Genomic DNA, 27165 nt, shown 5'->3' with positions numbered 1-27165 from the left:
AGGCACAACAAAAAGACTCTTGAGACTGCAGTTGTGTGTGCGAGTTGCATTTTCATCAACATGTGTATGTGTGAGTGCGAGTGAGTGAGTGAGTGAGTGAGAGAGTGTGTGTGTGTGTGTGTGTGTGTGTGTGTGTGTGTGTCAGCAAATTAACGCATACTAATGTGGTATTCACTGGTGTGCCATGCCATTACGACCTTTAGAATTGGTTGTGCGTAAATGATGAAATAAAATCTCCTAATTATGGATTTGCAAGAATACACAAGCACTTCAAAAATGAATGCCGACATCGGTAGAAGATTACACTAACATTATGGGCTGCACCTACATGGTCTTGGTAATATATATACACAAAACATCCAATCTGTACGGAAAAAATTCCTAGAATTTAAAATTTATTGCTTGTCCGACCTTCCCACTGTAGATATTATATGCCTTGCTGAACACTGGATAAAAGCTGATGAGCTCTCATTTTTTTAATTTTCCGAAATATGTCATGGGCACTAGCTAATGCAGATTCACTAAAAGAGGTGGTGGATGTCTAATACTTCTAAGAGATGGTATTCAGACCAGTGAAATCAATAAAATGTATCATCTAAGTGAAGAAGAACACTTTAAACATTGTGTACTTAGACTGAAAGAACAGCAAACAATCATTATTTGCAGTTGCAGGTAACCAGATGAAACATGGGTCACTTTCTACAAAATCTGGAATCTGCAATTCATTATTACATTGCAAAAAGGGAAAAAAAATATTGTGAGTTCTGATATTAAAGTAAATCTAGCAGTGGGTTCACATGAAGCCAGTGACTTAGGAAATGCGCAAGCAAGATTCTGAAGGGAAAATATTGTAAAAGAAACTACTACAAGTACTCCCACTTCCTCTTCATCCATTGGCACAATCACTGTAAACCCTTACTCTACCCTAGTAATAAAACTTTAGAACTTGTCAAATGGTCTCTCTCACCACCAATGCCTCCCATTCGATGTAAGCCTCCCATATCAAATAAATTCCGTGTCCACCTCACCTAAAATAATTCACGGGAGGTGCATTAATGATCCTGATAGTTCGCAATTATTTAAAAATTTGTTAATACAACAATCTTTGGGAAATGTTCACCTGGAAGAAGACACTGATAAAAAGGTTAAGAATTTTGTTGACTCTGAGTCACTGTTATAATATAGTTTTCCCTCTTAAGAAACATGTAATTAGGACCCAGGAAACCTGGACACAAAGGGTGGATAACACAAGGGATACTCATCTCCTGTGAAACTAAATAAAGACTGTACATGCAAAGTAAAAGTAACACAGACCCTAATTTTGTTAATTATTTCAAAAAATACAAATAAGGTCTTCAAGAAAGTGAGATCCAAGGCAAAAAAGCTCTCAGTCAACCAGTATATTAAAAATACAAACAACATGAGTACAGCTGTGTGGAAAGTTGTCAATGGTACTACAGCAACAAAGCCTAAACAACCACTGCCTGACTTTCTAAACGAGAATGGGAAAAAACTATCAGATGCTAAAGAAATATGTGAATTGTTTAATGCACATTTCACAAATAACGTAAGCAATCTTCCCTCAGGAATTACAAAACCACAAAAAACTTTTGAAATAGTGCTAAAAAATCAGACAGGTCACTCTTCTTAAAACCAACATCAGCTGCAGAGGTCATAAAAATTATCAGAGAAACAAACAAACTCATACTCTTGTGGTACTAATGCTTTGTCTGACCACTTAATAAAAAATATTGCCACAGAATCTGCTGGACCCCTTTCTGATGTAATAAACAGTTTATAAAATAATGGCTGCTTTCGGGACTCATCAAAATCTTAAAAGCCATTCCACTTTTCAAAAAGGGTCACCCACATGATGTAAATAATTATGGGGCAATAACCCTCCTAGCCATAGAACCAAAGATAATGAAAAAGTCATGTGCAGTCGTGTGTTAGATATCACTCACTAGGGGTAAGATAGATACTGCCACGAGACGTCGGCCTCGTATTGGAGGCAATCTAATGTTATGAAGCATTGCACAGACTTCCTAATGCATTTGACACATTTTGCTGTTGGCAAACGCTTGTATGACCACTGTGTTTTCTTGTTGTATGCAGTGCATTTCCTTTGCAACTTCACTTTTATTTTCTTTTTTCTCTCTAATTCATGTTTTATTGCTCCAATATTATTTTGCAGTAGCAGGATACAGTAATATCCTTTATTAAAGTATTGTTTATTACCAGTCAAAATTACAAAAATGTAAATGAAAACTAAAACAAAACAAAAAGAAAAATCCTGGAATTCTAAAAAATGCCCGGGCTTTTCCCGGTTTTCTCCCAGATCTCCTGGTTGACCCGGGTCATATACACCCTGCCTCAGTTGTATTTAATAGTAGCTGTTTGTTTTCCATTGCTAGTTTAATAATTACTTGATTGAACCAAACTCCCCCTCGATGGATCAGGCATGCACTACACTCAGGTAGCACAGCGTGTTTGGCATCCAATGGTGCCTCCTCCCTTCAGGTAGTTCCATTTGAGTTCCAAAAGCACGTCCATAACACTTGCATATTGTTTGAAACTACTAGTGACAAATCTAGCAGCCCAGCTCTGAATTGCTTCAATATCTTCCTTTAGTCCAACCTGGTGCAGATCCCAAACACTTTAACAGTTTTCAAGAGTAGGTTGCACCAGCATCCTATATGCAGTGTCCTTTGCAGATAAACTTCCTTCTCATAATATTGTTACATTCAATCCTGGATTTCCCATTGTTTGAATTTTGTTCAATTTCAACGATTTCAGCTGTTTCTCAACACCATTGACACTCATTATTATTTCAGTTATCTTTTCAGTGGTATGAGAATTAAATTTGGGCAATTTGGCAACATTTGAAAACAGAGTTAAGCATTTCAGCTTTTGCTTTGCTACCCTCAGTTTCATTTCCTGTCTCGTTTGCTAGGACTGGACACGAACTCTGATGCCACTAATAGCCCTTACATATGACCAGAGTTTCTTTGGGTTTTGTGAAATATTGTTTGACAATATTCTGCTGTGGTAGTCATTGAAGACTTCAAGCATTGCTCTCTTGATAACCAAATGTGTTTCATTCAGCCTCTCTCTATCTACAACTCTCTTTCATGTTATATTAAACTACTGTGCTATCCTTTCTTAAGGTAGTAGGTGCACATGTGTTAGAGAGTTTCAAGAGTAATCTCACAGCATATTAATAAAAAATTTATTTAGTATTTTGTCTAGGAGTTAAAAAAGTGTTATGTTTCTGAAATGAGATTTGTGTCCTATCAGTTAAATCTGAGAATTTTTTTGATGTTACATCTACAGTATTTACACCGCTATGATGGAAAACTGCTTGAATAGTTATGAATTCATTTCACATTTTGAATAATAATATATATCTTACTTCCATAATGAAATTTTCACTCTGCAGTAGAGTGAATGCTAAACAGATTAAAACTGTGTGCTGGACTGAGATCAGAACTCAGGACTTTTCGTTTTTGTGGGCAAATGCTGCTCTACCAACTGAGATGCCAAAACACAACACACGGCCTTTCGTCATAGCTTTACTCTGCAAAGTAGGAGGTGAGGTACTAGTGAAAGTAAAGCTGTGAGGACAGATCACAAGTTGTGATTTGGTAGCTCAGTTGGTAGAGCACCTGCCTGTGAAAGGCAAAGGTCCTGAGTTTGGGTTGGTCAGACCACAGTTTTACTCTACCAGGAAGTTTTATATTTTGCTGTATTTGAGGACAAGACCAGAGGAATTTCCTTTCCATCTCTCCCATAGGAGTATTCAGCCACTAACCAAATTTATGCAATATCCTTGTCCATCCCCACTCCACGGCTACTCCCAACTGCTTTCCTCATGGCCCATATCCTTGCAATCACCCAAATTGCAACATCTGTCCCATACATCCTCCCATCACCATCACCTACGCTTGTCCGGTCCCAACTATCTTTTCTTCTGCCAAAGGCAAGGCTACCTGCAAAGGCAGTCATGTGATCTAAAAACAAAGCTGCATCTGCTGTGTTGTTTACTACATGGGCATGACAACTAACAAACCATCTGTCTGCACGAATGGCCACTGGGAAACTGTGGCCAAGAGACAGCTGGACCAACCAATCACTGAAAATGCTGCCCAACACAATGTGCTTCACTTCAATAACTGCGTCACAGCCTGCACCATCTGGATCTTTCGTATCAACACCAGCTTTTCTGAACTGTGCAGGTGGGAATTCTCCCCACAATACATCCTGAGTCCCCATAACTACTCTGGCTCAACCTCCCTTGCAGAGTCCTTCACCTACCTATCCTCTTCCTTGCTCCAATTCCAGCACTACACAGCATCCTATTCTACCCAAAGCACCCAGTAATCTTTTTTCCCTTCTCTACATTTCTTTCTGCACACTCCCCCCCCCCCCCCCTCCTGACTCCATCTAGCAATCCTACACCATCCCCACCACATCCCAGTATTCTCCTGCAAGCAGCACCACACCTTCCCCACACGTTCCCTGCTATCCTTCCCCCACCCCACCCCAGTCTCATTCTTACTCTTACCACCCACAGACTGCTTTTCCCATCAGGCGCAGTTGCAGTCTGGCTACAACAGGCAGAGACATTGGTTGTGTGTGTGTGTGTGTGTGTGTGTTTTCTACTTCAGAAGTCCTTTTGGCTGAAAGCTTAAGTGTACAGCAGTCTTTTCTCTGTGCCTGTCTGCCCTCTGTATGGTGAGTAGCAATCTATTCTTTTCATATCATTGTTATTACATGCTGAGCTTTTCACCGAAGACAACTATTGTGTTGTTTTTGCGGGAATTTGTGGCTGGAAAGATAAGAAGTGAGATTTGTTGTTTTGCTACTGTCACATTTAAGATTCATAGTCAGAATTTGAAAATAGTTATTGAAAAAATTGGAAGAATTCGTAAGAATTTTATTATGAGTAGAGGACATAAAGCTTAAATTTAAAACCTTAATAACAATTTTAATAGTTTTATTACTGTGGATAATGCTTAGTGAGAGGAGATTATTTTTCAGACCACGTCATTTTTGAAACCAGAATTGATACGTACAATGTCATACATGAGTAATTTTATGTGTAAATTGGATTAATGTTAGATATACAAGATCTGTTCACAAAATTCCATAACATTTGCAAATTTCATGCCAATGGTGTGTTGGAGCAAAATGCAGTTGGCATTGCTGCACACACCCGTATTTAATGTATAATTGCTGGAAGTTTCATAGTTGTATGTCTGTTAGTTATTGTCAAGTGGGGTTGTGTCACACAATTTGCAAATTCTGAGATGGTAGGGTTAGAGGAGCAACGTGTCTGCATTAAATTTTGTATGAAACTCAAAAAAATCTTTACAGACACACATCAAATGATGCACGAAGCCTACGGTGATGAGTGTTTACGCCATACTCGGTGTTATGAATGATTTACACTGTTTAAAAATGGCCAGATGGAAGTTAAAGATGACCATAATTGAGGACGCCCTTTGACATCTATCAAGGACGTTCATGTCAGGAATGTTAATGAAATTGTTCGTGACAATGAAAGACTCACTGTCTGAAAGATTGTAGAAGAATGGAACACTTTGGCTGGATCATGTCATGAAATTCCAACACAACATCTTCAAATACATTGTGTTGCTACCAATTTTGTCCCATGGCTCATGAGCCAAAACCAGAAAGACCTTCACCTCACAATCTGTGAAGAACTTTTTAGATCAGACAAATGGAATGAGATGTTCATTAAGAGAATCACAACTGGTGGCGAGATGTGAGTCTATGGTTCTGATGTTGAGACCAAGGATCAATTTTTGCTGTGAGGTGGGAAAGGTGCTCCAAGACCAAAAAGGTCAGGCCAGGTCAAATGTCAAAGCTATGCTGATACTTTTCTTTTAACTTTGAAGGATTAGTTCACATCACGAATTTGTCCCACAGGGGCAAACTGTTAATCAATGGTACCATCAGGCAATGTTGCAATGCCTGTGAGAAAATATGAGAAGGAAACAGCCTGGAATGTGGCGAGACGATTCAAGGCTCTCACGATAACGCAGGCACAGCCGCCCTCTCATACCAACCTTTGGCCGGCAGAGGAAGGACTTACTCTGCCATCACCTCGTCTACTTCTCCTGGCAGCGTTTGCTAGCTCCCGCCCCTGTCCGAGCACTCCAGGATCGCCCACGCACCTTACGTACTATTCTATTTACCGAAACAAATCAACAAAGACAAGTCGCCCTTGCTGTTGCAGTCTCCACCTCCACCTCACCCTTTCTGCTGGTACCACAAAGTGGCGATGAAGCCAAGGAGTGCAGGTTGCCATGCCAACACCCAAACGCCAAATTAAGAGACGCCGAGTCCTGCGGGGAACCTAACAGGCATCCCCTTACATTACACTCCGTTCACTCATCCGCCGGGCCAAGTGGTCGTCTCTATGTGACTGACATTGCGTCAGGTATAGCTTTTCTGGTCGACACTGGTGTTGACGTGTCGACCATACCTACTTCAATGGCTCCACCCACTTCTCCACAGACGAAGTAACTTCTATGAGCTGTCAACACATCGATGTTACCTACCTCAGGCTCAGTAAAGGGTACGGTGACCCCATCTCCTTCTCTACATTTTCCGCGGATGTTCTACATTGCCGACATCAATGAATCGATCCTTGGTATGGGTATTTTATCTCATTACAAACTATCTCCAAACATCGTACAGTGTTCAGTGCTCCACCATCCTACGAACACTCACATACCGTGCACCTGCTCCTATGTGCAACGCTCAGTTTCCACAGTAACATACGATACCATACGCAAGTGCTCCGCCCTCGCAGGCAACATTGTGACCTGCATTACCGACCTACTGTCAGAATACGACACGGCGCCGTAACTCTGCCAGGACAAGAAACTGAAACAATGCATTGCATCCACTTACAGCGAGCTTGTTGTGGCTCGTACCTCGCTTCTGCAACTGCAGTCCACTGCGCCGCCACCTAAACAAGATTGCTCGGCCGAGCCTAGCTCTAACTCTCACCACGTTAGTCCACAGACTTTACTTGTGTGTGACATTCCAACCACCCAGTCGCGCTCACCTCATCCAGTGCCGTGTGTTTCAAGCAGTGCTGCTAATGACAGTGGCGTGCATGTTGCGACCATGCCCACCTCTCTGACAGTTACTGTGCATGTTGATAAACATTCACCCTCTCTCACTCATCGGCCACATGACTCAGCAGCCATTGTGGCCCACGTGCGATGCCAGAACTGCTTTCGCCCGCACTGGTTGTCCAGTGCAAGGTTAACAGAGGACAGTCGCCGCCTGTTCCCCTTCGCTCAGCGCTCTGCACGCACTCACCCCCTCCACACAAGCACACGCCACACTCCCGTAAGAGACTTGTGACTTTCGTGCTACCTTTCCCCACTCATGCTAACGGCTATGCCTTATCGCGCCCTACTCGTCCGAAGACTCGGCGCCTGGACGTTAACCGATCTCGTGAGCAGTTCTCAGGTTCTTCCGTCACTGATGGAACGACACACAAGATAGTTACCACTGCCAGCCCTGCTATTAGATATAAGGTCTGACGCCTCAACCCTAACAAGTTGCATGCGACCCGGCAGCAGATTAATGAACTTTTGGCGGCAGGTGTTCTGCAACCTTCAGACAGCAACTGGTCTTCACCAATCCACCTCGTCCCCAAATACGTCAGAACTTTGCAAATGTGTGGCAATTAAAGACGCTTAAACGCTCATACCGTCATGAACAATTACCCAGTGCCGAACATCAATGACTTCACTCTTATGTTATCGGGCGCTATAATTTTCAGTGTTATTGACTGTAAATGCGCCTACCACCAGTTTCCCGTGACGCCGAAACACATTCCTAAGATGGCTATTATCACGCCACTTGGTTTATTCCAACACCACTTCATGCCGTTCGGCCTAAAGAATGCGGCGCAAATGTGGCAACATTTCATTGACTCTTATCTTGCTTTGCTTATCTGGAAGACATTCTCATTTTCAGCAGCTCAGTGGAGGAACATGAAAATCATCTGTTTACAGTCCTCCAGACTTTGAACTCCAACGGTGTCAAGGTCAACAAAGACAAGTTACAGTTGTGCCAGGCGTCAGTCTCCTTCCTAGGTTACACCGTCTCCGCTGACGGAATACAGCCTCCCAAATCTCGTGTGCAGGCTATCACGTCTCTGCCGCCCCTGACTACTTACAAAGAGCTACGACGTTTCCTCAGCACCATCAATTACTATCGTCGCCATCTGCCTTCCGCCGCCTCTGTTCAGGCACCCCTGACGGATGCGCTACCAGGCAAACAAACTTCCAGTATCAAACCCGACTCTTGGACTGCTCCGATGCTAGAGGCCTTCAAGGCTCTGAAGACTTCTTTAGCTCACACTGTGACACTCGCTCACCCCGACCCCTTGGCCGAGTTATGCATCACTACAGACACCAGCGACATCGCGGTGGGGGCAGTGCTGCAACAACGCAATGGCGACACGGTTTCTCCCATTCATTTCTTCTCCAAGAAACTGTCTACGGCTCAGAGAAAATATTCTGCATTTGATAGAGAGCTCCTTGATGTTTACGAGGCAATCAAACATTTCCGCCCCACCGTTGAGGGACATTCGTTTTTCGTCCTCACCGATCACAAACCACTGGCACAAGCACACTACAACCCACCTGAGGACCCACCTCCTCAATGTTACCACCACTTTGACCTGGTTTCTCAATTCAAAATGACCGTCCGTTACATCAAGGGTGCAGATAACATCATTGCAGATTTCTTCTCATGGATAGTGCTGTTTCCCACATCGTTGATCTTTCTGATCTGGCCTCCCTCCAAGCTTCTGACGAAGATCCTCAGGCACTCCTACGAGACCCACAAACATCACTTGTTTTCACAAAACAAGTTTCAACGAGGTGTGGTGTGATTCTTCAACCGATACCCTACGCCCTTTGCTCCCACCCAGGCTTCGCCGACAGGTTTTTGATGCCCTGCATAACCTAGCCGACCCAGGCGTTCGAGCCACCACACGTCTCGTGTCTTAACGTTTTGTTCGGAAGAATATCAAACGGGTTTGTCAAACCTGGGCACACAGCTGCATCACTTGCCTCCCCGCCTCTGGGCAAGTTTGACATTCCCGCTAGACGATTCCGTTACATACATAGTGATCTGACCAGGCTTCTTCCTCCTAGGAGGAGGGCCATAGATATATCTTATCAACTATCGACCGTTTGTCTTGCTGGGTCAAGGCTGTCTCTCTCCCTAACATTATGGCCGGGATAGTAGCCAAGGCCCATTGGCTCGTGGATCGCTCGTTTTGGGTGCCTGACCACTGTCACCACCGATTAGGGTCGACAGTTCGAATCCTCCCTTTTCACCATCCTCTGTATTAAAAAAATACACACTACCGCCTATCACCCACAAACCAATGGGTTGGTGGAGAGATGGCACCGCACCCTCAAAACGGCCCTTGAATGCCATCACTGTGTCTGGTCGGAAGCTCTCCTGGGGGAAGTTATTCTTCCCCAGGTTAGTGAGGATCTTCCCCCCTCGCCAGACTTCATTAGCCAGATGCACACACATTTTCAACAAATGTGTTTGCACCCACCCATCAGTCACTCACTCTCCAACTGCTCCCACGTCATGCTGTGGTTAGGCAACCTCTTCAACCTCCTTATTTTAGCCCCCAGAAGGTCCTCCGGCAGGTGGACATGACTTTCGATATCATGATTAAAGACCGCACACAGACAGTTTCTCTGCATCGCCTGAAACTGGCTTTCGCCGACCCTGATGGTCTCACACCGCCGCAGTCGGACTCTGTAGATGATCCATCCTTGATCAAGATCGAAGACGGGCTCCCATCAACCTCACCGCACACCTCTTCCGTCGAAGACTGTTCGTCACCGTTCACTGGTTTCCCGACCTCGCCCCGTTTCACCCTGTGCAGGTTTCACTCCCTCACCTCCAACGTTGGAAACACACACATCTACAATCAGTTTGTCCTGCAGCATGCCGCCGCACCGAGAGAACGACATTTCTATATTATAATCGATGGCCGAGCGCTCATTCTTTTGACAGATACTGAGGTCCCGCCATCGGACGGTCGCTTACACGCCAACACTGCACACAACCACACACTCCCGCGCGAGTGTGACCGAGCATCTCTATGTGCTTTCATTTCTACGGGCAGCTCGATCCACTTAAGGGCCACGCACGCCTCCACCACGCCGTCGACTGCCCTGCCTGCTTAGTCCCGGGCTGGCCACCGTCTCATCCAGCCACGGTGGCTGACTGACTACGAAGTGGACCTGCCTCTCGCCGCTCCGCATGCACAACCCACCTAATTTGAGATGGAAGTACCTGTGGTGCACCTGCCTACGCGCACAGACGTCAACACCTGCACGCCCTCACATGTAGTACTCCGCACTGCAGGAGAGGGGGGGGGGGGGGGGGGGTGTGTCTGTGTGGTGTCAATAGTTTGTATCGACCATGAAACTTAATATCTGTGAAATCTAAGTGCTCTGTGTCGATCCTCCAACTTAACTTTACTTTAGCCAGTTCTTTGTTACACTTCATTCTGTATGGATGCAGTGTCAAGTGTAAATATATACGAGCTACGACATATGTGGGAATTAAGTTTTCTGTATCCCGATTACTGATCCTGTTCCCATAGTTCCATTCTTATATCGCAGTCAATCAATAGAAGTATCTGTTTTCTGCTACACAGCTAAGATTGCATTCGTGTTAAGATATGTTCTTTCGCGTTTTGTTTGTCAAGTAGAATCTTGTGGTCCACACAATAAAAGGTTTTGGCTACGATGCACAATACCCAAAAGTGAAAGCATTCTTTCTTTGTAAGGGAATCCTTCATGAAAGCTAAACGGAGGCAGTTAACAAGCTCTCTCTGGATAATGAATCAATAATGTGATTAAGATCATTTTCTCAGCAACTTATGAAACTAAGGAGGGTGAAACAAGTTTATTAGAGGTGGCTTGGTAATTATCAGTTTTACAGGTGGGTATTACTACTGTGTATTCAAGCCTGCCAGGAAATATGCTCAGAGGCACTGAATGATTACAAATATAGCTTAAAAGTTTCCTATCAAGTTAGCACATTTTAATACTGACTGTAGCATGGCACACAGAAACATACAATAGAAAATAATTAACACTAGGTTTCAAGCTCTTGCTCTTTTTCAAATAGGAGTAAACACATTCCCATACAAACACATCAACAACCTAACACACAAGCCCGTAGTAGCAACAAGATTAATTATTGAACATCGGTGACTGAAAGCAGTTTCCTGACATGATGGAGATGTGGAGGAGGTCAGGAAGGAACAGGTGGTCAGGAAGGAACACAAAAGGCAAAAGGGGGTAGCAGAATAGTGTGAGGCAAGACTTTCGACAGATGACTTAGGAGCTGCACAACAAGACAAAAGGAGTTCAGACCATGTACGGGATAGAAAAAGGGGGGGGGGGGGGGGGAGGGGGGTGAAGAAAGTGCACCCACATAAAAGGCAAGGGATAGGAAGGGTGGTGGAAGAAGGCAATATATAACTTGGATGGGGAAGGAAGAACTGGTGTGGACAGAAAAAGAGGAGGGAAAAGGTAAGCTGAGGCAATGGGAAACAAGTTAGAGGAGGTGTAGGCACTGGACAGCAATATGAGGTGATGGGTGGACGTATGGGCAGGTCTTGCACCGGCGCACACGACAAGGAAATTACTAATTGGGCACAGCATTGGGAGCAGGATTGGAATAGGGAAGGACAAGGATATTCTGTAGGTTGGGTGGGTGGGTGACAGAACATTACTTTGGACGATTGGGGTAGGATTCCTTCATCTCAGGGCACGACAAGAGGTAGTCACAGATCCAGTGAAGGATGTGGTTGAGCATTTCAAGGCCAGATTGATTAGAGGAGTGTTGGTCAGTGTCTGGTTAATGGGGTTACTGGTGTCAGAGGAGGAGATGGCACAGATGATTTGCTTATGGAGGAGCTAGATAGGATATGGTCTGCCAATAACGGTTCTGGGAAGGGTATCGGTATATTTTGACAAATGCTGCTTTTCAGGGCAGATGCAGTGTCCAAGGGTATCGAGGTTGTATAGAAAAGACTTTTTGACATGAGATGGGTAACCGCTGCCAAAGTGGAGGTACTGTTGGTGGTTCGTGCACTTGATATAAACAGGCATATTTATGAAGCCTCCTGAAAGGCAGAGATTGACTTCTAAAAAGATGGTCCATTGTGTTGAGAAGGACCAGATGAAGTGTATTAGGGAGTAGACGTTAAGCTTATAGAGGAAAGAGCAAAGATTGACACTGCCATTAGTCCAAGTCATGAAGAAGTCATCCATGAATCAGGCCCAGACGAGGGGTTTTTGATGTTGAGTGAATTACTGCACATGGTCCATAAATAAGTTGGCATGGGATGGTGCCATACAAATACTCATGGCAGTACGACCCATTTGTTTACGTATTTGGCTTTCAAAAGTGAAACAATTGGTCAGGACATTGTTGGCTTGGAGGATATGGAGAGAGGTGGGAGTTTTGTATAAGGAGGACAATGGGAAAGTGTTCCAAGGCCACAGGGCCATGGGCATGGTGGAGGTTGGTATATAAGGACATCATATCCCCAGTGTTTCTGGTGGTAATGGGGCAGGAGGTGCGCAAATGCAGTGAAGGACATTAGTGGTGTGTTCAATATAGAATGGAAGGTTACGGACAATAGTTTGGAGGTGTTGGTCAACAAAGGCAGAGGTTTGTTCTGTGGGAGCATTGAACCCAGCTACAACGGGACGGCCATTGGGAAAACGGTGGGGTTGGTTCAAAATGGCTCTGAGCACAATGGGACTTAACTTCTGAGGTCATCAGTCGCATAGAACTTAGAACTACTTAACCCTAACTAACATAAGGACATCATACATATCCATGCCTGAGGCAGGATTCGAACCTGCGACCGTAGCGGTCACGCAGTTCCAGACTGTAGCGCCTAGTACCACTCGGCCACCCTGGCCGGCTGTGGGGTTGGGTTTGTGGAGTTTGGTGAGTAAGTGAAAGGTAGGAATGGAGGGGGCTGTTGGTGTGAAGAGGGAGATGGATTAAGGTGTCATGCTTTGGGATGGACCTAAGGCCCTAGAGGAGCTAAAGGTGGGCATATTGAACTTCTGGATGGGATCATGGTTGTAAATTTAGGATGCAGTGCTGTCAGAAATTTGGAGGCAACCCTCAGCACGAAGATGCTACAGTCCAAGACCAATGTGGTGGAGTCTTTGTCTCCAGGAAGGGTGGTAAGATCTGTATAGGTTTTCAGATTATGTACCACTGTGTGTTCCATGGGAGGGATGTTGATATCACCGGGGAGAGATTTAGGAATGGAAAATGAGGTCACGTTAGATATGAAGAACTCCTGAAAGATAACCAGGGGTTGACTGCGTGGAAAGGAAGGACGGTCTTGTTTGTAGGGAGGCTGAAACTGTTTTAAACAAGTTTTGATGCAGGGTTTTGGTTTGCTGTTTGTGGAAACCATGATGAAGAAATGTTTCCACTGCAGATAATGTGTAGAGGATAGAAGGTCCTTTACAAGTCCATCATGGTTGAATTTAGGTTTATGGCTGAACTCGAGTCCTTTAGAGAGTACCATGAATCTGCAGTGGTCAGAGTGTTGGCCGAGTTTCACAACAGTGTTACAAGATGGTTGTTTCGAAGCATGTGTTTCATGAAAAGTGGAGGAAGGTTTTCGGAATATGGATGGTAGAGTAAGTTAGCTAGGCGTGTTTGGGGAGCTATGAGGGCTTGACAGGGCGGTGGGAGTAGTGGAGGGGGAGGAGCCTCTTTCTTGGCTATAGGTAATTCTATGCAGACATAAGAAAGGAGTAGCTGGGACAGATTACTCAGGTGGTAGTGGGAATAATGCTCCAGCTGTTGAAGGGCAAGAGTTTCTATTGCAATGGGAATCAAGAAAATTGTGGTCATTGAGTAAAAGGTTTTTGAGAAAGGAGTAAAGGCTGTGTAGTATAGTTTGAGCTTGGATCATATGACTATGCAGAAGGGCCTGGTGAATGTCTGGAACAGATTGAATTGGAAAAGGTGACAGCTCGAGATACCAATTTTAAAGGTAAGCACAATAGATGGAATACCAAGTGCTCTACAAGATTTCAGAAAGAGGATGTATGCTCGGAGTTTAGCTAGGGCAATGGTGAATTTTACATTACTCCACTACTGACCGTGCATGTTTATTTAAGGCCACATTGTACAATTGCACATGTTCAATGTCACACATCAATCTGCAATTGAATGTATGTACTTACAAAACATTTCCTGACCTTCCATGTATCTTCCTATGTATCTCTCTACAAAATATCTACTATTTATTACCTTATAACACTTCCACCATATGTTTCCATCTCGTAATTTTTAACCTTTTTTCAGACTGTCCTTTTGTCTCCTGACCATTAAACCATGATCCCTGCTCATTCTACCTCCGCCAATTCGAAAATTCACCTTTGCCCTAACAAAACTCCAGGTACACATTCTCTTTCTGAAATTTTGTCTGATACAATGTATCCCACCTAATGGGCTTGCCATTAAAATTGGCTTCTCAGGCTGTCATTAATCCTACCATATGATTCTCCATCTGCCCCTCACTCTTCCACTCTGGTCCACTCACCCCACCAGTCCCTCACAGCTTCTCGATTATGCCTTGTTGACTTACTCCACCTTCCACATCCCCAAAAGCTTCCTCCACCCCAACAACAGCCAACCACAACCCACACAAGACCTTGTTTAAAACAGTTACAACTTCCATCCAACCATGATGCTCCTCCCTTTTCATACAGTCATCCCCTGGTTATCCTTCAGGAGTTCCTCACTTCTACCTCACCTTCATTTCTTAAATTTCTCCCCAGTGAGTCCAACATTACTCTGGTGTAACACGCACTACACATAACCTGAAAAATAATCCAGACCATATCATCCTTCCCTTTGACAAAGGCTCCACCACAGTGGTCATGAATTGCAGCAACTACATGGCTGAGGGCCTCAGCCAACTTTCTGAATCCTCTGCATACAAACATCAAAACCATGATCTCATCCCAAATGTCCAACATGGTGTGCAGCAGTTCCTCAAGACCTTAGGCCCTTCCCAAAACTTGACACCTGAATTTATCTCTCCCCTCATATCAGCAGCTCCCTGCACTTTTATCTACTATCCAACTTCACAAACCCAACCCCACTGGTCGTCCCATTGTGGCTGGGTACAATGCTCCCACAGAACGAACCTCGATCTTTTTTGACCAACACCTCCAAACAATTGTCCATAACTTTCCACCCTACATTCAAGACACTGCTCATATCCTTCATCACCTTTCCACAACTCCTGTCCTATTATCACCTTGCGACCATGGAACATTACGTTTCCCAATGCCGTACTTGCACCAAACCACCATCTCTTTACTAAAGCTCCTAACCAACCACTTCCTGACCCACAATTATTTCATTTCCGAAGGCCAAATCCATGGTACTGCCATAAATACTTCACAGCTTTGTCTGATGCTAACTTATTTATGAGCCATCTGGAGGAATTTTTCATATCCAGTCTGTGGTATCAAGTATCAATACCAACCCCACAGGATATCAAGGTTGGTAATGGAATGGCAAGTTTCCATATCATGCCGACAGATGACAGCCAGTGGCAGCCACTCAACCCACTTGTGCTCGGAGCTACTTCACCACATGACACTGTGCAGACACGTTCTAGTCGTGATTCCAACACCTCGATTTGTGCTTTTGTTGACCTTGTGATCAGTGGTCTCTGTTTCATGCTGAATTATTTGTAATTAGTCTCCTTACACTTGGAGAAATAAAGTTAAGTAAATCTTCTGTTTGTTGCATTATCTAGTTCGCTAATCATTTCTGCTCCTGTCCAGCTTTCTTATGATGACAGTTGCCACACCACTCTCTAGTCCACATCTCCTTCCCATGATGTATGAAGTCATACACAACAAACCCAGGCAAAGAGTACTACTATCTACTTGTGACTGTCATCAAATCTTCAAGCTTTCCTTCCTCCTATACTGTGTTTTTTTTTTTTTTATTGCTGTTATTCATTGTTCAGGATACCCAGTGTTTGCCTTGCTTGTGCTCTTTATGTTCTTAGTTCGGTGGCTTCTGCTTTCGCATATCTTTTTGCTTTCTTTGAGCTACTTTTTCTTTTCACTCTTTGTATTTGTGCATTGCTTAATAGATAAAGGCTACAATGCCACAACTGCCTTTAGCTCATCTAACTCAGTTTCAGAGTCAACAAATTTCACAGCTGCTTGAAGTGATGCGGTTCCCTTGCATTGCTTGTGCGGGAAGAATGTTTCTTTTGTTTGGTCGCAAGGGTGTCAGTTTGCTTTCCGGAACTTTAAACCTGCTTTGCTTAGTGATCAATGCCTTTTTCATTTTGATCCAGGCAACTCTGTGGTCTTGAACGTGAATGATTCCTCTTATGGCATTTGTGCAGTTTTGTTATGTAAATTTGGTTGTGTTGACAGGCCGACTGCCTTTGCTTTGTTGTTGAACAAAGCTCAATGTAATTATACTTAAATGAAAAGGGGACTCTCGTCATTGTCTATGGTATTACTAAGTGTCACCAGTATCTTTTTGGCTGAAAATTTTACTTGGTGACTGACCATAAACCTCTACAATCTTTGCTTAGCCCTTCTTAGTCAGTCCCAACTCACACAGCATAGAATCTGCAATGGTTGGGCCCTTCTTTTGCCAAATCACCAATATGAGATTGTGTATCTGCCCACATGTAAGCATGCCAATGCAGAATCTCTTTCTCACCTTCCTGCTGGCCCGTGTGCAAGTCAAATGTTGTAGTCCCCCAGCTCTCCAGCCTCACGTGCTTCATTTGCTACACCAAGGTCATTGGGGCATCATTCGCAACAAGCAGTTGGTGCAACATCATTACACTTGGCAGGGTATGGGTGCACAAATTGAATGGTTGATTTGTCAGTGCCATACCTGTGTTGAAGCCCCGTATCAGCAGTTCTTTGAATGGCCCAAACCTCAAACACCATGGAAATGTTTGCACTTGGACTTCACATGCTGGCTTGTCATCACTGATGCTTTCAGCAAGTTTTCCTTCATGGCTCCTATTCACTCTACTTCGGTTCATTTCAAAATCCAGGGCTTGTTGTCAATCTTTTGCCTCGAGAGTTTCCATGAAGTGACTGTGACTGACTGACAATGGGCCTCAGTTTGTTGTTGCTAAGTCTGACTAGTCGCAATCCAATGGTGATGCTTAACATTTCGTATGAACATTTAAGCAACAGACGGACAAACTTCATGCCTCCCACACAGGGGACCAAGCTCTGTTATTCTTGTCTTCCTACCGCTCCCAGCCTCACAATGGACCTTTGCCAGCAGAGCTCTTACATGGACGGTGCTACCGCACATCGCTTCATTTGTTGCACCTGCCCTGGCTGGTGGTGCCATTCAGCCCGGACAGGCGAAGTATCACACTAATGATTTGGTCTTCTACAGATTGTATGGCAGATGGAGGCACTGGGAGCGAGGCACCATTGGATGTTCTACGTTTCTCCTACAGGAACCATGAGGATTGCAGAGACACCACCAGAATCCAATTTGTCCATGTGAATTGTGTGATCCTGCCATAGGCTTTGTGGTTTCAGATTCTGTGCCTACTGGGACACAGCAGCCCATGCTGCAGCCGGCTCCCACGGAACCTGCGCTGTTGGCACCAGTCCCAGAACCAATGGAAGTCGACGCCCTTTCAAGATTGTCACTATCATGACAGCCACTGTCACCTGGGATGGGCCTTTCTTCTTGGTGGCTGTCCTACATGCCACCTCGGATCCCTCTGCAGTCATCAAGATGCCTCTGTCTTTATTTACTGCTCCACCTCTGCATGTAGTTGCACGTCGTCTGCCCGATTTTTCATTTCTTGGTACCAGGCAGGCTAAGGGTGTACGTCAGGGTGCAGAAGCTTGACATCAGCCTTGGTGTCGACTCCCATCTCCTCACTGCCCCCTGCATCTAGTCTCTCCTCCCTCCTCCAACCCATTCACTCATTTACACAATACGAGAACAGTGAGGAAGTTGGGAGGGGGTGGGGGAGGAGGAATGTGTTATCCCACACATGTATCACCCCCAGCGCATCCAGGTTGGAAACGGAATGGCAAGGTTCCGTCTGACACCGACAGTGGTAGGCGAGATATGACAGACTCAACGGTGTGTGTCAGCAGAGCCACACCTCCAGCTGCTGGGTACCACGAGTGCCCTCTGCCACCGCAATATAAAAAGGCCAGTGGCAGCCACTCAACCTATTTGCACTTGGAGTGATGTTGCCATCTTACACTACGCACACACTGTCTACTTCCAGTTCCAACACCATCATTTGTGCTTTAGTACAGAGACACTCTCCTTGCTGAGCCTCTGATAGCTGGACTCTGATTCATGCTACATTATTCATAAAGAGTCTTTGTATGTTGGAGAAACCCAAGTCAAGTAAATCTTCTATTTGTTGTGTTATTTTGTTTACTAATCATTTCTGCTTCTGTCCAGTTTCTGGATTCTTCCCTCTAAGCACCTTAATCTTGGATGACATCACTAAGCTCTGCACTAGGCTTAAAAATGCTAGTTGCCTGGTAACAACCGTCAACAAAAGAGTTTCACACCAGTTCTGATATTCCCCTACCCAGCAAAATTAGCTTTTTAATCACCTTTACATTTTCCTTTCTGGTTCATCTTGCAGCTTATGCCTTGTACTGTCAGGCTGTTTCTGAATATGTTTGTTTGTCTGCATTATTTTATTCACACTATCCATAGCACTGAAGCTAAAGGAGACTACTAAATTTATGTTATGAGACATGCATTTGATCTTCCCACTGATTTGGAAAGTTTGGTTGTAATCCAATCTTTTGGTCTAACCCTAACATTACCACCACTAATGTCAGTTTGCTATAGAGCTAACTCTTCTGCCACTATCCAATCAGCTTGAAGTTTCAAGATTAGCAGTTCTAGAAATGTGTAGAGATAATGACTGTCACTGCATCTCCAGGGATGGCCAATATCATCCTTCATATAGGTTGTATCACAATAACTCTCACAAAAATAATGCTTACATTCTTCAACTGATTTCCATTTATGATCATTTTCTGGAATTTTACATTTAAATTTTGACAGCATAGTTTTGCTTTGGTTATCCTGTTAAGAGTTATACGTCCAATAACAGACAGTAACTAACAGGTTTCTACATCATGTTTTTGATAAAATTGTCTGTAAATGAGAACTGTTCATCAATCATTTCATTACACCATTTGAATGCAGCTTCTAAGTTTAAATACTTTGAGTAACAAAATTTAATAGTGAGAGAAAATGATAATTACTCATGAAAGATTATCACTGCATATGAAAGACAATTAAAGTTATGGAAACACTAAGATCTTGAAACTCACAGTGTTCCTCAGCCAAAATACTGTGATGAAATCAGGGTATTTTAAACATCGATATGCAGGATCGATCACATGCATGTATTGAATATCCTTAAAATTATTAATTACTTTCCATTCTTATGATGGTCATACCTGATAAAGAGCCTGTCAGCATTTTTCTGATATAACTGTATACAAATGGTGTTCAACATAGCTTACTTCACAAAAGCTGCACTCTGTGCTAGAACAGCTTGAAAACTTTCTTTATTGAGGGAAAAGGAATATTTGAAGCTTAAAAAGCAACTTTAAAAGAGAGAGAGAGAGAGAGAGAGAGAGAGAGAGAGAGAGAGAGAGAGAGATGGGGAGAAGGGGGGGGGGGAGGGAGGGAGAGAAAAGAGAGAGTGGGAGGGAGAGGGAGGGATGGAGGACAGAGGTGAAGGAAACTAACAAATTGTGTTACAGCTTAAGACTTGGCCTATAGCTCTTTTGCCCATAGAGCTATTCAAGTTCTGTATTCGCAGCCTCAATTCTTACTTCAACCCCAAGACATAATATATATCTTGGATTTCAAGTCTCATCAATGTGGATATTCTGTTGGAATACAAATCTGTTCAGAATTAAATGGGAACACAACTTTCCATGCCACTATCAAATTTTGATTTTGTTGAATGTCTGCGGTGTATAAAATCCAAAAACCACCAATTAACTGTGGTTGCATTTAAGGCAGAATAGCTTCCATGTTTATATGAGTGGTCTTTTACCAGAATGAACTAAGTGACATTTAGTTAGTTTTGAGAAATAAAGGACTGAAGTTAAAGAGTTTACAGCAACTTATTTATTAAAAAATATTTATGAATATATATGTGGTCTGGTGCATAACGGGTGTGAAAAACTTTTACAAGCATTATGAGCCTTGCAGCACATTATTTAATTACAGCTTGAAACTTAAAACTACAGAGAAACAATGCAAAATATCCATGTACGTTAGGTTATTTTGTTGTCACATCACATTAATGCACTTCAGTACAAAATATAAAGTAAGGTTTTCTTGTTTCTGTATTATATTCATATATAGATCTATTTGGCAACTGAAACACACAAATATAATTTCAGCATTTATGTAATACACAATTATTAAGCAATTTTTGGAATTAGGAGAGAACATTGGAATATACTTAAGCGATGATTATGCTTCCTCAATACTCATCTTCTTCTATTACTGTCACTGCTCATTTCTGATACTTCAGCCATTTTGAGACCCTTATAGAATTCATGGTATATTGGGGGTATGCACATTAGAAGGGTCTGAATATCTTTCAGTTTCTCAGGGCATAGAGTGTGACCTAATGGATACAGTGTAGGTAATGTAATTTGACTGAGAGAACAGTGGCGAGCTTTTAAGCGTTTATTTAAATTCACTGAAGAGTATTCTTCCATGTCGTTGTGGCTATATTTGTACTCCATTATCCCCAGCTTCTCTTTTTCAAATCTCATTTCCTTAATCCTAAGCCACTCAACCTTTTCTCCAGAAAGATTTACTTTTCTGTTAGTCATTGCTTTTTGAGTAGCATAGTATTTTTGAAGTCACTACAATCCATTTTTACGACTTCAAATTTACCTTTCTTCACTCTGGCATTCTCAATAATACAAAAAAGCTGTTCTGTGGCAAATATTTCTGGATAATGCCATAGTTTCCTCTCTATATCCCCAAAATCACTGTCATTCGGAAGATGCAAGTGACCAGGTTCAGCAAATTTGTGCGTAATTTTGAGGGAGCTGTATCGCCTTTGAATACAAATTTCAGTTTGCAATTGTGTAGATGACCAAGACATCTGTGGGTGGTTAAATAGTGATACCTACGAACTGAGATTTGAAAAGCTGAGTGACGTGGATACAGTGAATAAATTGTGTTCAGTAGATGAAGAGAGAGAAGATGAGATGATCGAAAAACCCGTTATAACACACACACACACACACACACACACACACACACACACACACACAAAGGCACTGAAATGTGTACATATTAGAATATGCATAACAGAATTTGTTTGATTATGCTTATAGTTTGACTCTCCGGTATACGAGAAGTCTCATACGGAAAAAGTGAATAAAAAACAGTAACAGGAAAAATGAACAAGAAAGTAGGTGATTCAGAGTACGTGTAGTTCGGTGAACATGTTGTCAGTTTCCAGTGAGTAATGGGTAAGTAATGCAGTGGGTTTTCAACTGTAAATACAGTAAGTAGTAGTTTCTAGTAAAAGCCTGTGTAGGTTGTATTATCTATGGTTTTTGGTTACCCATGCAGTGGAGCTACATTAACCTGCACTGTGTTCTTTTCAGTAAACGTAATTAAATATCAGCCTTCAGACTGAAGACCACAACAACAAACAACAAATACTGAAAAAAGTGAATTGAGACTAAAATAAAATAATGAATCAGACAAGCAAAAGCCAAAGGGCCACTGAAATCACTCATAAAATAAAACAACATTTTCCCTGTCCCTACTTATTACCCACTCTTGCAAATTACTCAATGACAGCAAAAGGAAAACTATAAAGTTATGACCAATTTGCTGGCCAGTGTTTGTCCTCAAGGAGAAAAACTGGTTTTAGTACTGCTGATGCATACTCACATAAAGTGCATGAAATTATCCTAGTAATGGTAAATCTGGGATGGAATAATGACAATACTGAATACTGATATTATTATCCTAACTTTTGGAAATATTAATTTCTTCCTCAGTGAGGAAAAAGGGATGGGTTGGGGAATGTTAGAAAGGAAGGGCAGGTCACTCAGACCCACAGATGAGAAGGAGCCATCTGCTGTGAGGATGAGGGGACACAAAGATAAAAAAAGAGGAAGGGAGGCAGAGGGTAACTCTCATAGTTTAAAATTATTTAATGATTTAGAATCAAGGATTGAAGGTTTCTTTCATCTGCATACCACATAGCACCTTTCCTGTTAATTTTACTGTATTAAATATAGCACGAGGAAAAACAGATGGTTAATAGATGTCAAACCATAGTTCATTCTACAGCTTTACTCATTTCACATCACTGAATGTGTTCTTTTATGATGGATTCTATGGAATATGCTGAATGCACAAATGAATGAATGAACAACTGAACAACAAGTGCCTAAACTCAGAACTGAATTCAGCATGTCAGGGAGCAGCCAAGATTCTCAGATTTCTAAAATGACTGCTTACTACTTTAATATTTCTCATATTCTGAACAGCTTTCCTACTGTATTATTTGTTACCCAGAACCCAGTATTTGTCAATAAATTCACCTGACTTCCACACCTCATGATCACATCTGTTCGCTTGTTACTATTAAGCTGCCTTATCCCTTACTTAACCTTTATTAACTTATAGACTTCCCTGCCTGTAACTTGGCCACTTCAATGATTACTGGTCCTCTTCGAGTTTTCATTTTGAGAAAAATAATCACATCTTACTCATCTAGCCTCTTGTATTCATAATGCCATCAATTCAATGTCTAAAGCCATCAATTCCATGTATAAATTCTTCAGAAAGAACTAGTTAGTCTGAAATCTGCAGAAAGACAATTCTTCTTAACTTATCCTGTCAACTACAAGCAGCTAACAATTGAAGATAAGCCCACAAAATAACTGCAAAACTATTTGAATAAAGAGGAATGAAAGCTAATTTTTTTTACTTACCTATTCGGGGTTTGAGTTCCTGCAACAAAGGTTGCTTCCTTGCAGCACCAGATGTTGTCATGCCAACAACAAGTGCATCTTGCATTATATTGAGATCTTCAATATCACGTATTTCATCGTATCTCATACATAGCTGTTTGTATTCTGATTGTAAGTGCCACACCCTTTTCATGAGAGTTAAGTGCAAACAGTGACACCAATATTTGTACAAATACCATCGTTCTTCAATGTTAAGCTCCCAAAGGTTGTAAGCACGTGTCAGTCTCTCAACAACACGCCCATCTATATTGACAACCTGTGTAAGGCGGCTCTTGAAGAACCTATAAAAGATGAAAATGTGATCTGAATTATGCCTATTACAATTACAATGCACTGCCAATCAGAGCCATACCGAAGTAATCCTCCACCCTTGGTATAACTGTCAAAGCCCATGATGTTACATGGGTGAAATGAAGCTGTAGAAGCAACTGTGGAACAACTGTTCAAGCTAAATGCTCTTTTCCTCAACAGAAGATAGAAACACAACAGGCACCAGAACCCATGAAATGTATTAGAAGTTGCGAACATGGACAACCATCAGAATTATAATGGAATGACACCAATGAAAATTTGTGCGAGACTGGGACTCAACTCAGATTTCCTGCTTATCACAAGCAGTTGTCTTACTGATAGGCCATCTGAGCACGCTTCCTGGCCAGGCCCAAAATTCCACATGATGTCAACCAAGTGTGTACAACCTGCACTCATACATCCATTATGTGTATTTCTGTACAGGGGAGGGACTCTAATCAAAAGTCACTTGTCCAGTGTTGGCAATGAATACAACTTTTTTTTCTGTTCATTTTTTGCACCTCCCTGTGCCCGCACCCTTGACAGAGCCTTATCTCACCGTGCCTTCATATAGCCCTGCTGCCAACTCGCAACTATATGATTCAAGAAGTTGACATTCACATTTGATAATCCACCAAAATCTTTTACAGACTGATATGTGAGGGCATAATGGAGATGGTCCTTAAATTTTTCATTTTAAAAAATGGCTATATGTTTATACATACTGCAGGCCAAAAATTTTTCTGTTCCGAGATAGCAGTCAACAAAACTGAATGAACTAGTTACAAACTGATAAATAAATACCTTATTTCAAACACTGAAGGATACTATTTGGGAAAGAATGAGGGTGGAGGGGTCAGGGGGAGAAAACTGTGTCATCACTGACACATTCTTGTCTCTCTCCAAGTAACATGGAGCCTCTTTGACACCTAGTGATAGATCAGCAGAAACTTCATATGAAAGGAATGATTCTTTTCTCCTGTCACTGCAAACCAATATGCAATGCGACAGGATGATCTGCTTTTTCATCCTATTCCCCCACCCCTCTATAGAAAGTGAAGGAGAAATATCATTTTAAGGGACACTGAGATTCATCACACTGCATGAACAACAGCTGATAAGAGTAGAGATGAGCCAACTGGTTGGGTTTTTAGTGATGGTTAAGAGCTCCTAAATGGATGTTCGCACAAACTACTAGTGATAGCCAACTGTCTGACTATCAAACTGTCAGCAGAACTTCATTGATTTGATACATTTCATAGGCACTGGGGTGCGCATTTACAACCAAAGTTATGGATTCTGAACATTTTGGCACTTGAACTGGTGGCCCCTACATACAACTTAAAATTTCTTTTACAGGCTTTGAAATTGTTTAAGTGAATGTGCAATGTAATAACTTGCTTTTATGGACATTTGAGGGCTGCATTTTCACTTTTTAACATTTAAAAATGTGTTTGAGGTTAGATGAACATAACACACGTACATTACATGTTTTTTGATTTACACAATTAATCAGATGGATCACTTTTCGCAGGTAATATCAATTTTATGACTTTTGGCTTACTCACAATGAACTATATTTCATCATGATTGAGACTGATACCTTTTCGCAGGTAATATCAATTTTATGACTTTTGGCTTACTCACAATGAACTATATTTCATCATGATTGAGACTGATACCTTTTCTTTTTAATTGTCTTTGCACATTTATCATAGTGCATGAATTTTTGAATTTCAGCTTATAAGGTGTGAAAACTATGAATGACACTGAGTATAGAAATTTTACTTTCTGTACTGTAGTTATACTTCTAGCCCAAGGATTTTAAGAGTTTTCAACTAGACAGCACAAGAAGTATTGAAAATATCAGAAAGCAGGGGAATAAGTTCTGGCAAAAATAAGTTTTTATCAGAGACATGGGAAATCCATCATTATGAATAACACTCCATGGAGCTACAAACTATTGACAAGAATCTCCTTTGTGACCAAGAGTTTATGCAGATACAGAAGTGAAAGCACTCACAACAGAACAACACAAAAAGTAATCTTGGTACAAACATGTAAATGTAAAAATGCACTGTTTTTGTGGCCCATCTTCTAACAAAGTGGTTCCATTATTGATGGATATCATTTATTTTTTGGCAATATTAGGAATAGAATAGATTGCTGCTCACCGTAAAGTTGGCACACCGAGTAAACAGCCACAATGAAAAGACTGTTACACATTTAGCTTTTGGCCAAAGCCTTCTTCAGAAAAGAAGATGTACACACATTCACACAAACAACCACATCTCACACACTTATGATCATCATCTCTGGCAATTTGCACCGGAATACTACTGTTATGTTGAGCGGCAATCTGGAATGGGGCAGAAAATGAAGAGCAATAGCGGTATATGAGTGTGAGAAAGACGAGTGCTGTCTGGCAGTGCGTGCACGGACTACATGGAGGCATGAAAAGACTACCAGGCACAGTGTCATGATGGTGTGGGGTAGGGATGTGGGGAGGGGGGGGGGGGGGGGTGGCTAGCAAAATAGGAGAAAAGCAGGGATGGGAAAAGATGGGCGGATGTGATGGCAGAGGGCAGCACACAATGGGTATGAGGGGACGTGAACAGGGAAGGAGTGACAGGACAGAGTGGGGGGGGGGGGGGGGGGGGGGATTGGAACTGTTGGGTGGAAAGTGTGGGGACAGTAGGTTACTGTAGATTGAAGCCAGTATAATTTGAGCAGAGTGTGTGTTGCAAGAGTAACTCCCATCTGCATGGTCCAGAAAAGCTGGTAATGGAGGGGAGGATCCAAATGGACCACATTGCGTAGCAGCCATTGGAATCAAGCATGTTATAATCAGCCATATGTTGTGCCGCAGGGTGGTCCATTTTGTTCTTGGACACAGTTTTGTAGTGGCCATTCATCCTGGTAAACAGCTGTTTAGTAGTAATACCAATATAAAAAACTGTGCTGGTATAAGACATGGCTGCTTTCACTGGCAGTGCCACCCCTGATGGAAAAGGGCAAGTCTGTGACAGGTCTAGAACAGGAAGTGCTAGGTGGGTGGACTGAGCAAGTCTTGCATCTGGGTCTTCCACAAAGATATGATCACTATGGCAAGGGTTTGGGGTTGGGATTGGAAGTGGTTTAAGGATGGACTAGGATGTTGTAGAGGGCGGGTGGTTGACTGAAAATCACTTTCGGAGAGATGGGAAGGATCTTTGATAGGATGTCTCTCATTTCAGGGCATAGTGATAAAAAATCAAAGCCCTGACAAAGCATGTGATTCATTTGTTCTGGTCTGGGTTGGTACTAGGTGACGAAGCATGCACTCTCCTTTGTAATTGGTTCCAGGGCTGAGATGGGAGGATTGAAGGTGTGTGGTGTGGTGATATGGCAAGGGAAATCTGTTTGTAGCCTAAGTCTGGAGGATAGTGTGATAGTGTGTGTGTGTGTGTGTGTGTGTGTGTGTGTGTGTGTGTGTGTGAGAGAGAGAGAGAGAGAGAGAGAGAGAGAGAGAGAGAGAGGAATGGGTGAGACCTTCAACATACTGAGGAAAGGGAGTTCTTGTCAATGCAGATATGCTTTCCCCGGGTGGCCAGGCTGTATGGGAGTGATCTTTTGGTGTGGAAGGGATGGCAGCTGTTGAAGTGCTGGTACTGTTGTTGGCTGGTGGTTTTGATGTGGACAGAGTTGT

At 42.6% G+C, this 27165-nt stretch overlaps 1 protein-coding gene across 2 annotated transcripts in view; it reads right to left on the bottom strand.

The window, feature by feature from the left end:
- Nucleotides 1–27165, bottom strand: part of LOC126161612 (NFX1-type zinc finger-containing protein 1-like) — a 251498-nt gene that overhangs the window by 161565 nt on the left and 62768 nt on the right. For both annotated transcript variants that reach the window (XM_049917566.1, XM_049917567.1), the window contains one exon: nucleotides 23148–23467. In XM_049917566.1, coding sequence (XP_049773523.1) covers nucleotides 23148–23467 — 320 coding nt within the window. The remainder of the gene's footprint in view (nucleotides 1–23147; nucleotides 23468–27165) is intronic.

Source organism: Schistocerca cancellata, chromosome 2 (assembly GCF_023864275.1).
Source record: "Schistocerca cancellata isolate TAMUIC-IGC-003103 chromosome 2, iqSchCanc2.1, whole genome shotgun sequence".
Lineage (NCBI taxonomy): Eukaryota > Metazoa > Arthropoda > Insecta > Orthoptera > Acrididae > Schistocerca > Schistocerca cancellata.
Note: the sequence above shows the minus strand (reverse complement) of the source record. Positions and strands in the feature narration are given on the sequence as shown.